At 34.9% G+C, this 13,278-nt stretch overlaps 1 protein-coding gene across 1 annotated transcript; it reads right to left on the bottom strand.

Moving 5' to 3' along the window:
* Positions 1-2,041: 2,041 nt before the first annotated feature.
* On the bottom strand, positions 2,042-11,322 carry LOC146891238 (alpha-amylase 1-like). Its single transcript, XM_085677800.2, has 10 exons — positions 11,134-11,322; positions 10,669-10,815; positions 8,237-8,434; positions 7,549-7,779; positions 6,620-6,753; positions 5,815-5,937; positions 5,621-5,720; positions 3,667-3,785; positions 3,431-3,556; positions 2,042-2,262 (listed from the first exon to the last, which is right to left on the bottom strand). Exons 1-10 carry the CDS (start codon positions 11,299-11,301, stop codon positions 2,073-2,075), a joined length of 1,536 nt encoding a protein of 511 aa, XP_085533926.2. The 5' UTR covers positions 11,302-11,322; the 3' UTR covers positions 2,042-2,072.
* Between the last annotated feature and the right edge of the window lie 1,956 nt (positions 11,323-13,278).

Below are 13,278 nucleotides of genomic sequence, written 5' to 3'. Positions count from 1 at the left end.
GAGTGAATGAGCATGGGAGCAACCAAGGCCCTCTGAAGGGGGTTTCCAACTGGGGCAGACTGAGGGGCCACTGATAGTGACATTGGGATGTGTCTCTACTGCATATACCAGCTTCATGGGATTCTATTTTCTTTGGATGTAAACGTTGTTCAACCTAGATGTAGTAGGGAAGGCCTTGGACTTTCCATAGGGTGGGATGCATGGCACTCCCTATGGTTGGTGGGGTAGAAGGGAGGGACTGTGAGGAAAAGGGGGGAGAATGGGATGAAGGGAGGGAGTTGGAATTTAGATTGGTATTCTTTTAAAGAAATAATATAAAACAAATAAAGAAAAAAGTTATAAAGAGTACTAACTATTTCTAGAGAAAGCTTTTATCTACCTTCCTATAAATGATATCAGGTTTGAATCTCTGTCAGTTTTCTGTAGTGAACCATCAGCATGCCTAACAGTGATCGTTGAAGTCTCTATGAGGAGCATAGGATCCCACAATGTCAATTCCTCCAAGACTATAATATGCTACAGCAATGGTGGCACAAGGCTTCTGGAGGCAACCAACCAATGTCTGATTTGACTTGAGGCCACCTCCCCAAATTGGAATCCATTCCTGGCACTGCTTGGAAGACCAGAACCAGAGACTAGATGGCTTAGAGACCAAGGATAAAATAAAAAATTCTACTTTGCCAGAGAGGATGGACGATACCAACACAAGGCCTTCTAAATCAATTGAGCACAGCTCCAATGAACTCAACGAGACTGAAGAAGCACTCTCTTGGCCTATACAGATCAGTGGCGTGTACTCTGTGACTCTATTACTTAGAACTATATATATGCAGACTTAGACAATTCAGCAAGGGGCATGTCTAGCTGTGAATTATGTCAGCCACTAAACCATGCCTGGCAAGATGTACCCACTAGTATAATAGTAGCATAATGATACAGAGATGATCAAATCAATTGGATTGCATACTCTCTTTACAAGAGGTATTCTTACCTGGTACTCTAAACCTAACCAAAAGCTTATACTTCAGTATGTCAATGAACCTTAGATAAAAATACTATTGCTGTTTAAATAACCAGATGTCATGGTGTCTATTTATTTTGTAAACTATTATGTTTATACCCATTGATTTGTATTGTTCTCACCCTTGGTCAGTGAAGTTTCCTTTTCTGTGGGTGACAGACAAAGCAGAAACTCATACTGGTCAATGTGATCACATTAAGGGACTGCTGAGCACTCATCCTAGAAGGGGACATCTATAAACCCCATTCAAAGATCAGAGAATATCATAGAAGAGGTGGTGGAACGAAAACAAAAGAATAAGATTGAAGGGAATGTTGTGAGATGATGTCATCGGTACATAAATGGACTATTGCTTTCATAAACTCAGCGAGTATTTACTAACTTCACAAGTTATGCTTGATACATGGAACATAAAGATTCCACTATGAATTGGCCCCATCCTTCCTGGGGAGCTATAAGCAATTAACAATTGCTAACATGAGGTAGATTATATTCCTCAGTGTTTTATACACTGGCCAGTTACTTTTGTTCAAGTAGTAATGTTCAAGTAATAACTTTTTACCCATGCTCATGCTGGCAACTCTACCTAAGAACAGTTGGTCAGAAAAAGATATGAAAAATGGGGAAGAGAATATTTGTTGTGAAGAAGGAGGTATCTGGTGAAAAATGGGAGGGAAAATGGACGACAAGGAAGTGAATAGATAAAAGTAATTACATATATATACAAACGAAATCTAGAAAATATATTCAGTAAAAAAGAGAAATTAGGGTACTATAAAAACAAATGATACTTGAGATAAAACAATATATTTGTCAGGATGTCTTCATAGATCAGAGATGACAAATAATTAAAAGAAAATCTTCTAAAAAATACTAAAATCCCTGTATGTAAAATTCACAAAATTACATTGATTTCAATAAGTATTTTTTACCATTTGAAGTTCATTGCTGTAACAGATTATATAAGTGTGAATGAAGTATAAAAATAAAATTATGGAAAAGAAAACAAATACAAAAGACTGATGCTCTCAGTATGAATTTATTTTAAATTTTATAGTTTTGATTCAACATGGATTGCAATAAATGGGTCGAAAGCAGTGTTACTAATAGAAAAGTGTGCAGTGCTATCATAGGAAACATAGACTTGAATTCCGGTGCAATAGCCATCAATTTTATCTCCAGAAATGACATCACAGTACGTGCCAGCAGGGAGACCAGTCTGTAAAGTTTCTGACAATGGCCTGAAAAGGAAAGAAGAGTCAGATTCAAATAGACAAATTCAAGAAAGCAGACTATCTCCAAATTAAGTAATTTCCTAAACTTTCTGGTGTGTATCTATGTTATAATTTACTAGCCATAAATTTAGATAGATCCACATAGATGGATAGATAGATACTGAAATAGATATAGATTATGACATAGGTATTTAAAAAGAGCACTTGTTAAGTGAAAAATTGGTTCCCATGTGGTGACACAGTTTGGGAGGTTAGGTAATGTGGATGTGGAAGAATTGTGTCACCGAAGGCAGGTCATGACAGGGAAAGACTCCGACCTTCTCTAGTTAGTGCTTTCTGTATTGTACTGTGGTTCAAAGTGTGAGTCATCAGCTTCCTGCTCCTGCCCTCATACCTTGCTTTCCCCTTCCAACCCCCTGGATTTGCAAACCCAAATAAAATGCTTCTTCTGGAAGTTGACTTGCTCTTGCTGTATAATCACAGCATCAGAAAAGAAACTAATACAATCATCCAAACGTGCACAAAATGAAACTTGTCACTCAGAGTTTCAACTGCCTCACAAAGATTCTCTAAGTGTACTTGCATACAAATTGGAAAATGTTCAAGGAGAAGAAAACATATGCATGCATCAAAAGCAGAAGGTCAATAATCTAGAACTGTAGAACCAAACTCAATTCCCACCAGAGAAAAACGATCAACCAGAGCAAGTATACAAGTGCATTGATATTATTTATCACTCAGAGGCAGAAAATTTAAGATAATATAACAAGGGAACAGAAAGATAAATAGTTGTGATACAGACCTTGGAGATTGGGGAAAGTATTTTGAATCTAATAATGTCCATACTTTCACTGATTTTAAGACATGTTGAATGTTTATATGCTTTGTACAGATATCACATGAGTATATGAATGAGAATATATGAAAATAACAGTTAAGAAGACACCACCAACAACAACAAAACAAAATTCTACTTAAAACAAAATCTATAAAAAAAATAGAGAAACAAATTAAAAGTAAGTATCTTTTTTTCTGTAGTTTTCAGGTAACTGTGCTTTCTTAAATCCATTAACAAAAATTTAATTCAAGTACAAATGAGCAAGAAACAAAGGGAAGTTTGTAAAATGTAAAAGTATGGAAATATACCATCCTACTTTAATTGATTTCCACTTACCAGTCATCATTGTTAAAGACAATGAATCCTTTGTGTCCTCTGCCAAAAGCTACTTGGTTGCTACCATTATCCCACCAGTTTGCGAAAGGCTCACATTTGACTACGTTTCTGAAGGCAACCATGTTCCTAAAAGCACAATATCACATAAAATGCTCTTACCCTTTATATTGAACAATATAAAACACAAAGTTAAGCAATTTTCTTATTAGACAAGATCTGTAGGAGACACTTCTAACCTTATTTCGCGCCATCGGTGTTCACAGACCCAGCCATTGCCACAAGTGGTGTCTTCATTAATCGTCACTTCTTTGATTGATCCGTTGTCATTTGGTGGTCCAACCCAATTGTTGATATCCTTAATTACAGAAAAAAATGCAGGATTTTAACATTCATATTCCATTTTTATTGCACTAAACTAAAAAAAGCTCTGCTACTAATTCTCTAGAGTATTTACTAAGTGTCTATAACATTATATAAATGTCTATAACATTTATATATAATGTTATATAAATGTTATAGACATTTATATAATGTCTATAAACTTTGGCATTTATACAGAAACTTATTGAGACTTTATTTCTCTAGAGTCATATTACAGAGAAATATGACATTTATTTATACACACTTTCATCCACTCGTAGCCTTTTCTAGCAATGGCTTCTTAATATCTCTCTAACTTCTTTAGAGTCATTAAAATGGTAAGAGCATTTGTATCAGAAAGATTAAAAAAGTACAGAATCCAGAACCAATGGCTTTAGAAAGATCCTTCAAGATACATAAGCCCTATATCCCTGATTTCATAATCTATAAAATAGAAATATTGTTTACTTACTATAAAAATATCAATATCTACAGAACTTCTTTAGCAGGTATAATTAATTTCCAAATTAATATTAGTTTAGGTTCCATACCATCTTTTAGATAAAAGTATTAATAAATATATTCTAATACTCTGTAATAAATTTTTCAAAATTTTAGTATGCATTTCATGATTGTCTACACAATTACACATCTTACTAAAACCATTGAACATGCATTCTCTTCTTTGTTAATAGAGGAAGGGTTTCTTCCCTAAACCCACAGCAAGCCAATTTGGTGGTCCTAAAATCTGTGATCTCCATCTACTGGGCAATTGTTTTAAAGGTGAGAAGACAAACTGCCCAGCATTGCAAGATGTCAGGGAACTGAACACTTGTCCCTGCTGCAAGAGTTTTTCCCTCTAAGTCATCTACCCAGACTGTTACTGCTTTTTGAAATTCTTCAGATTAATGTATTGCATAATATTTTGAAATGCTTAGTATTCTGGAATAAGTCTTCAAATTTGTGAGCTTATTTTAACATACATTCTTAGGCATATTGTTTAGATAACCTCATTTAAACTGAATAATTTCTTTACATTCCATAGAAAAATATAAAAGTACTTAGTAAATACTTTTCTTGGTCAAGTTTTGAACTGCAGGGCAGGCCTGCAGCTAAGAAGATGTTGAAGCATGCCTGAAACCTAGATATTCTAATCCTGAGAGGTAATATTTGGCCACTTCTCCTTTTGACTCCACACACCCATTCCCATCTTTGCTCGGGTGCCAACCGACATCAGCAGATAGACATCCCTGGGTGTATCATGCCCTGTCCATATAGCAACTGATAAGTGCATGCATTTCCAAGGTCATGAGGATTGGTTGCCATTTAACTGACCACTAAAACATCCTTCCTTTTCTACATGATCATATGAGCTTTCTTCCCCTGGTCCCAATGACATACCAACACATGAATCCAACTGGCCATTCTTCCTGGGTTATAACTATCAAAGGGCTGTTTAGTCCTAATAAAAGAGCTGGGCTTCAACTATCCTCTTTCAGCTCTGGCTGGTGCAATGCCCGAGATGAGGCAGGACTCCTGTATAGCATTAAACAAACTTGTTTCCCTTCTTTAGAGATGTTACTATGCACAATCTCCATATCAAATTGACAAAGTAAGTATGATTAGATGCCTGTGTTTTGCTTTGTGTACCTTGTTGTGCAATTACAAAGATTTTTTATAATGACAAAGTAGTGAATATCTGTAATATGCTTATATTGCTAACATTACAGTAAATAAATATTTGATGACATGTATTTTATGTAAAGATTTTTATATTAAATTAAAACAGGACTGCTTCCCTTTTCTTGAAAAAAATGTATTCAAACTTACCTCTCCATTCTCAAAAACTCTTGTCCAGTAATAACTTGACATTACTCGTGTGAATCCATAAGGATGAGCCAACATAAATCCAATGGCCATTTTATAGAGTCTAAAAATTACAAATTAATATTATGATAAAAGAATAGAAAACTTGCAGTCACTAAATGGCAAGTAACAAATCTTTAAAGAATGGTTTTATTTACCTAGCATCCCAGAAGGTCAGGATGGTTGATCCTCCGACTCCATGTCCTCGCTGATTATCATGGTTGTCCACAAAGACAAGGGCTTTATCAGAAGGTATGAGACCCCAACCTTCGCCCCAGTTCCTATTTTTAAAAAATATGCATATATTATTATTATTCACTACCGTTAGTTTATGCTATATTCATATCTCTTTCTGTAATCTATTTTATTTTTACCACTGACTCTATAACTAAAAGATTATTCCACAGGAAAAAATTTGCATAACATATTCCATGATTCTATATATAATAAGTTTATTTGTATTTCTTTCTCATTGCTTGTAGAAGAATGTAATATCAAAAAACTCAAGAAGGGTAAATATCCATATCACATTATGTAAAATGTAAAACAAATGAAATAAGATTGAATATTACACTGTACTTTGTAAACAGTTTAACATTTATTTATTGCAATATAAATATATAACAGTATGTCCACATTATTGCTTTATTTATGAGTAAAATGGTTTTTAAAGTAATATCTTGACTTTAGCTGATTATAATTACCAAATTCTATTTGGCTTATATCTCTGACAGAAAAAAAATATCCAGGTATGTTTTGTGATTCTAGAATGCCTCCTTGTTATTGACAATTAAAATAAAAAATAATTAATTCCAGATGAGTAATGTGATTTAGATAGCAGTGAAACTTCTGGATAGTTAAATTCTTGATGAATATTTAATAAATTAAAATGTTCTAATATGATCATGTATTGGGTGACAACACATATGTGACAGACAAAATAAGAAAGCATGATGTATTTACCTTAAATAGGCCATCTTCTCTCCATTCCACTTGCGGATAACTGTGCCCAGTGATATTCCATACTTGAATTCTGTCACAAGGCCAGTTGCAAAGTACTCATTGCTTTTAATTACATCAGTACCCACATCAACTACCTAGTAGAGATATAAGGAACACTGTCATTTGAATAAATAAATATTAAAATGTTCAATCTCAAAATAATATCTTTTAAATTCTCTATGCTGTTGATGCTCAAATTGCTTTTTCCTATTACTTTATAAATTATACGTACCAGTATTGAAAGAAAGTTGCTGACAATGTCATTTTTGTCTTAAATAAAGAATATTTAAATAATATATAATTTAAAATTCAGAAATTCATACCTTCAAAGTACTTACTGAAACATAAGTTCAGCAATTCAAATTTATTGAGTTTTCCAAAGAAATCAAATACAAAACAGTACTAACCTCTTCACATGACAAATGTGCACAGAAACATTAATCAGTTCACCCAAATTTTACACATTGTAATACCTCAGACAAGAGTCAAATTTAGAAAGACAGCCAGGGGTCAATGATTTAGATTTTCTGCCTGGCATAATCATCTCTGTGAATACACCAATAGATCCATTAGTATCACAGACTACATAATCATCTCTGTGAATCCACTAATAGACCCAGTAGTATCACAGACTACATAATCATCTCTGTGAATACACTAATAGATCCAGTAGTATCACAGACTACACAAATTCTCTACACTCCTTTAAAATCTTATTCTGGAAAAGAATGAAGTCTATTATGTCTAAATAAAATGGAGTTAAAGAAATTGTACATTTAATAAGGTGATCAGATGTTAATCTATTGGAATTATGTTTAATAAAATCTTCCATCCATCTTCTGGCTAGCAAAACTGATGTCATTTATATATACATACGTGTATTACTTTACCTCTTGTAAAATAAAAGGCCTGCTTCCTGGAAGGAACCATTGTGTATTTAAGTTATGCAGTTTGTCCAAAATTGCCTGTATGTCTCCAGGCCAAATGTGCTTAGCAGCATCAATTCTGAACCCTGCTACACCAATGTCAATGAGATGGTTCATATAGTCAGCCAACTTGGTACGAACATAATCTTTCCCAGTTGCAAGATCCAGGAGGTAAGACAGACGACAATGTCTGGACTATTGAAACAAATAAAAACAAGCCAAATAGAAGGTGATTGATTTAAATGTCACCTGTCACCTCAGACTCTCTTTAACTAGTCACATATTCACCAATTGGTCTATTAAGATGCTTCATTCATTCACATTCACATTCTACTGTGAATACACCCTAAGAATATTTTTCAGTATGAAGACTGAACTATGAGGTAATGTCATAGGTAATATTATAGTTGATTGAGGAAACCTTTGTTTTGCCCTTTCTTCTCCGTTCTTTTTTATTTCTTTCCCTTAATGAGGTACCAGAAACAAATTTTGTGCCATCAAATGACTAGATATGTTTTAGAAAGTTTATTTGCATTTCTAACACCTAGTAATACATTGCTTAAGGAATCTAAACTATGATTCAAATAGTATTCCAAAAATTCTAGGTGCATACTAAGAACAGGTTTTTTTTTATTCTGATCATTTTCTTCACCTGATCAGGATCATTGTAGTTTTCAATTTCTCCACTTCCACTTTTACAATTGCCATCATTAAAATCCGAACCAATGTATGGAACTGCAGGGAATTCCCTGGTTTGTTGGTTGAAATAACTTCCACAGGTACTGCTTGTTCCTGGATCACCCCATATATTTGTCATGTGATTAATGACAGCATCCACATAAATACGGACCTGAACAGAAAAGTGAGTTATTCAAATTAAAGTATATATATATATATATATATATATGTGTGTGTGTGTGTGTGTGTGTGTGTGTGTGTGTGTGTGTGAGACGAGACTGCACAGAACACACAAATATATAGATAGAGGGATAGATGTATAGATAGATAGATAGATAGATAGATAGATAGATAGATAGATAGATGGGTAGACAGACAGAAATATAGATGGTAGATAGATAGAAAGATATGTTATTCTATAGTTTAATTTTAGACAAGAAAAAAGCCAAGTGTGAAAGAAAACCAATGTGAAATGACAATCATAAACAGTCCTAATATTAGCTTGAGGATTTATAAGGCTGAGAAGTGGAAAACCAGAAACTGCGATCACAAAAACCAAGCGAAAAACATTATTCCCTGTTATTGGCATTGTAGTATGTGCCACAGGTACTGCTTGTCCCTGCACCACCGCCTGCACCGCACATGTGGTTAATAACTGCATCCACATAAATATGGACCTGGAGAAAAAAAGTGCATGCATCAGCTTAAGTCAGAAATCTAAAGTTTCAATGGCAAGCTCATAACATGCTAGCAAATCTCAAAAACATATCTTCTGACTATTTACAGATTCGTTTTAGAAAAGAGAGTCAAGTGGGAATTGAAACTGATGTCAAATGTGATCAACAACAGTCCTAATATTTAGAAAAGGATATAGAACACTTAAATGGAGGAAAACAGAAACTATTGCAAATATAAACAAAAAACATAGTATAAATATGAGAATATTGTATTTTAAACTTTGCAGGATCACTAGAGAAACTGTGATTACAATATCTGCTGTGCATCTGAAGACCAGAAGATAGATAGATATCCATTCATTATCAGAGTAAATAGATACTTACCATTAAAAACAAAGATGGGGAAGAAAACCAAGAATTGTAAGAAAAAGGAATCCTATAAAATGAGTTAATCCTCACATCTGGCTCAATGCTTAACAGAAATCTGGTAAGTATTTGTAGTTATTAATTTAAAAGTGAACATTTTGTTATAGTAAAGAATTTGAAAAGTGACAATATGCCAGAAGTACATTTTTAATAATAGATAAAAATGCAATGTTAGATTTCAGAGCTACAGCAATGAAAACAGTTTGGTATTGGCACAAAAACAGAGATGTTGACCAAAGGGGTAGAATCGAAGACCCAGATTCTAGCCATAAATAAAGGACATTGAGCCTATATTTCCTGATCCTAGAGAAGCTAAATAAGAAGGTGAACCCAAAGAAAAACATATATTTTATCTTCCTGGATATTGGAAGTAGACAAGATTGCCAGGCAAAAGTTGGGAGCCCGGGATCGGGTGGGGTGGGGGTAAGAGGAAATGTAGAGAGAGAAGGGAGAAGGGGAGGATTGGGGAGAGCTTGGGGGAATGGGATGGTAGAGATGGAGGAAGGGTGGATATGGAGCAGGGAAGTAGGTATCTTAATTAAGGGAGCCATTTTAGGGTTGGCAAGAGACTTGACTCTAGAGGGATTCCCAGGTGTCCAAGGAGATGTACCCAGCTTGTTCCTTGGGCAGCAGTGGAGAGGGTGCCTGAACTGGCCTTGTCCCCTAACCACACTGATGAATATCTTGCATATCACCATACAAACTTCATCTGGCGATGGATGGAGATAGAGACAGAGACCCACACTGGAGCACTTGACTGAGCTCCCAAGGTCCAAATGAAAAGCAAAAGGAAGGAGAACATGAGCAAGGAAGTCAGAACTGCGAGGGGTGCGTCCAACCACTGAGATGGCGGGACTGATCTAGTGGGAGCTCACCAAGGCCAGCTGGACTGGGACTGAACGAGCATGGGATCAAACTGAACTCTCTGAATGTGGCTGACAATGAGGGCTGACTGAGAAGCCAAGGACAGTGGCACTGGGTTTTGATTCTACTGCATGGACTGGCTTTGTGGGAGCCTAGTCTGTTTGGATGCTTACCTTCCTAGACCTGGTTGGAGTGGGGAAGTCCTTGGACTTCCCACAGGGCTGGGAACCCTGATTTCTCTTAGGAATGGAGAGGGAGAGGGAGTGGGAGGAGTGGGAGGGAAAGGAGAGGAGGGGAGGAGGTGGAAATTTCTAATAAACAAATAAAATTTAAAAAAAGATTTCAGAAATTTAAAATCTTCTACTCAAATAGAAAGGACTTGAAACAAAGAGAAATATTTTATATATAAAAACTGTAAAGGAAATGTGACTTCGCTTACACCAACATCGTTGCACCTCTTCACCATGTCCCTGAATTCATCTTCATTTCCAGACCTTGTGCATATTTTGTAGCTAACTGGTTGGTATCTTTCCCACCATGGCCTTGATGGATCATTAACCACACGGTGTTCATTGGGTGGAGAGACCTACAAATAGAACTATTATAGTTAAATTAAAGCTTACTTCACAGAATTAAACCTATCAGTGACCCGCCCGTTGTTATTTCTCACCCTGGGCACATGCAGCTCTGTTGATTAACAACCATGTAAAAATATGGAATGACATTGCAGAGTTCCCACTTAAGGACCCTGCAACAAAGTATAAAGAGGCCATCCCCATTAACTTTTGCTTAAAGAAAAGTTGTGTGTGAAAAAAAGTTATCTTCCAAACTTGCTAATTTTGATTAGAAAACTCTTTTGTGTGAGCACAGTAAACTCTGCATTTAAATATTAAACAAATTTTACCTGAACCCCTCCAAATCCATTAGGAGCTAAGTATCTCTCACATTCCTTGGCAATATCAACCCAGCGCCACTCAAACAGGTGGACAATAGCAGTTCGTCCATATTTAATATGTGGGTCATACTGAGCCCAGCAGAACCCAATAAAGGAAAGCAACAGGAAGAACTTCATTTTGCTTTGAAGTTGTCAGAGTTCTCTCTAGTGCCTCTTTATATGCTGAAAGATGGACATTTTGCAAAGTAAATGTTCGTGAATAAATATTTAGAGTACAAGGTATAATCTAAAAAAGATTAATAGTCATGGTGTGAGCAGCTGAAGAATTCTCAGAAACTCCCATGTAGAATAAACTTAATGATTTTTAAGGTCAAATATTATTTAATTGGTATTACATATGGTTGGTTATGTACTCCAAGAGTACATCACAACTGAAAACAAATATATCTAGGACTTTCTTTCTTTAAATCTTTGTATTGCCCCTTACAAATTATGGAATTATCAATTCAGCCTTTTTTCTCCCTACTATGATTTTTTCTCATTTTAATAATTTCGGTTTTTTTTAGTTTTGATTATCTTTAATTTTCACAGAAATGTATGTCAGTAAATAACGTACAAAACAGGGTAGGGCCAAGTCTAAACCACAAGAAAATGTGTTGAAACTAGCCAGAAGGAAAACAGGCATCAGAGCCACTATACACAGTCTTAAAAATTAACCATGATTATTATGCTTAATAATGTCAGAATCAATTCAGAGAATTTCACCACAAAATGGTGATAATAAAGTAAAAGTTTTAACTTAAAAGTATGCATATCCTTCAATACGCTGCAGTAGACAAAGACAAGCAAGGCAATGTCAGCAAAAGCAACACTAGAAAATGGGCAGAAATTCACAGAGAACACATGGAGGGAAACTGTATAGGTTACTGGACTCTCAGAAGAAGAGCAACAGGAAGGTGCACAATAAATGCGTGAGGACATTTTGCCTGAAAGATTCCAAAATGAACAAAGGAGTTCAAGTTATAATTTCAACAAATACAAATAATGTAAATTTCATTTTAATAATTTCTTTAAATTTTAAGAAACTGAAAATCATTATGGCATATACCTACTATCTTAGTACTAGTATGAAAGATAAATTAAAATAATGTGCAATTCAGCAGAATATATAAGGAAAGCCATCAAAACAAATAAGTTAATAAGAATTATATAAGGGATGACACTAAATTTAAATGCCCCTGGATAATAGATATATGCATTTCCCCTTCATTAATCCATAGGCTCACTCAGTGGTCACAGTAGTGGATTTCATTGTGAGAGCCAAATATCATTACTTCTTGAAATACTACTTAATAAAGTAAAATTCCAATGTGTTTCACAATGTACCTCAAATCCCAGTTAAGAAAATGTAATATAGGTTAAGAAACAACAATAAAACCTTACTGTCTTTTAGTCATCCTGTTTCATCACAGTAATAGTAACCCAAAGACAATGATACTTTTTATAGGATTCCATAAAAATACAAGATTATTTGAGTTGTAATAAAATATACAAACCCATGAGGAGACATCAAAGAATAGTCTACAAGGCTGTCAATTTTATTCTACCAAAAACATTAAGATCATAAAATAAGGGTGAAAAACTGCTGTGGGACAATAGTCTTCTACCCTGTAAAGATTTGTCAGTTGTATTGCTTTAAAAAAACACTGATTGGCCAGTAGCCAGGCACGAACTATAGGCGGGCAACCAGAACATAAGAATTCTGGAAAGAGGAACAACTCAGTCTGCAGTCATTACCCAGACACAGAGAAAGCTAGATGAGAATGCTTTGCTGATAAAAGGTACCAAGTCACATGGCTAACACAGACAAGAATTATGGGTTAATATAGGATGTAAGAGTTAATAAGAAGCCTGAGCTACAAGGCCAATCAGGCTATAATTTTTTAAAAAAAAGAAAATTTAATATAGGTTCAGAAACAACCGACTATTCAATTTAACGAGTGATGAGTACATGTTCACATTTTGCAAAAGACTGATGATGTGTGGGATAAAATGATAAACAAAGCTGGTTTCTTTTAGTTTTAAAAAAACTGCATAAATATTACTAAAACATTAACGGTGTTAATAGCATAATATAGATGAACATGATGAGTA

This window comes from Myodes glareolus, chromosome 17 (assembly GCF_982192425.1).
Source record: "Myodes glareolus chromosome 17, mMyoGla1.1, whole genome shotgun sequence".
Lineage (NCBI taxonomy): Eukaryota > Metazoa > Chordata > Mammalia > Rodentia > Cricetidae > Myodes > Myodes glareolus.
The sequence above is the reverse complement of the archived record's forward strand: the minus strand, read 5'-3'. Positions and strand labels throughout refer to the sequence as shown.

Coding starts and splice junctions, on each gene's coding strand:
- LOC146891238 (XM_085677800.2), bottom strand. CDS start 11,301: ATGAAGTTCTTCCTGTTGCTTTCCTTTATTGGGTTCTGCTGGGCTCAG. Junction 6,754..7,548: donor GGCCTTTTATTTTACAAGAG/GTAAAGTAATAC, acceptor TATCTCTACTAG/GTAGTTGATGTGGGTACTGA. Junction 2,263..3,430: donor GTCTTTAACAATGATGACTG/GTAAGTGGAAAT, acceptor TTTCCTTTTCAG/GCCATTGTCAGAAACTTTAC.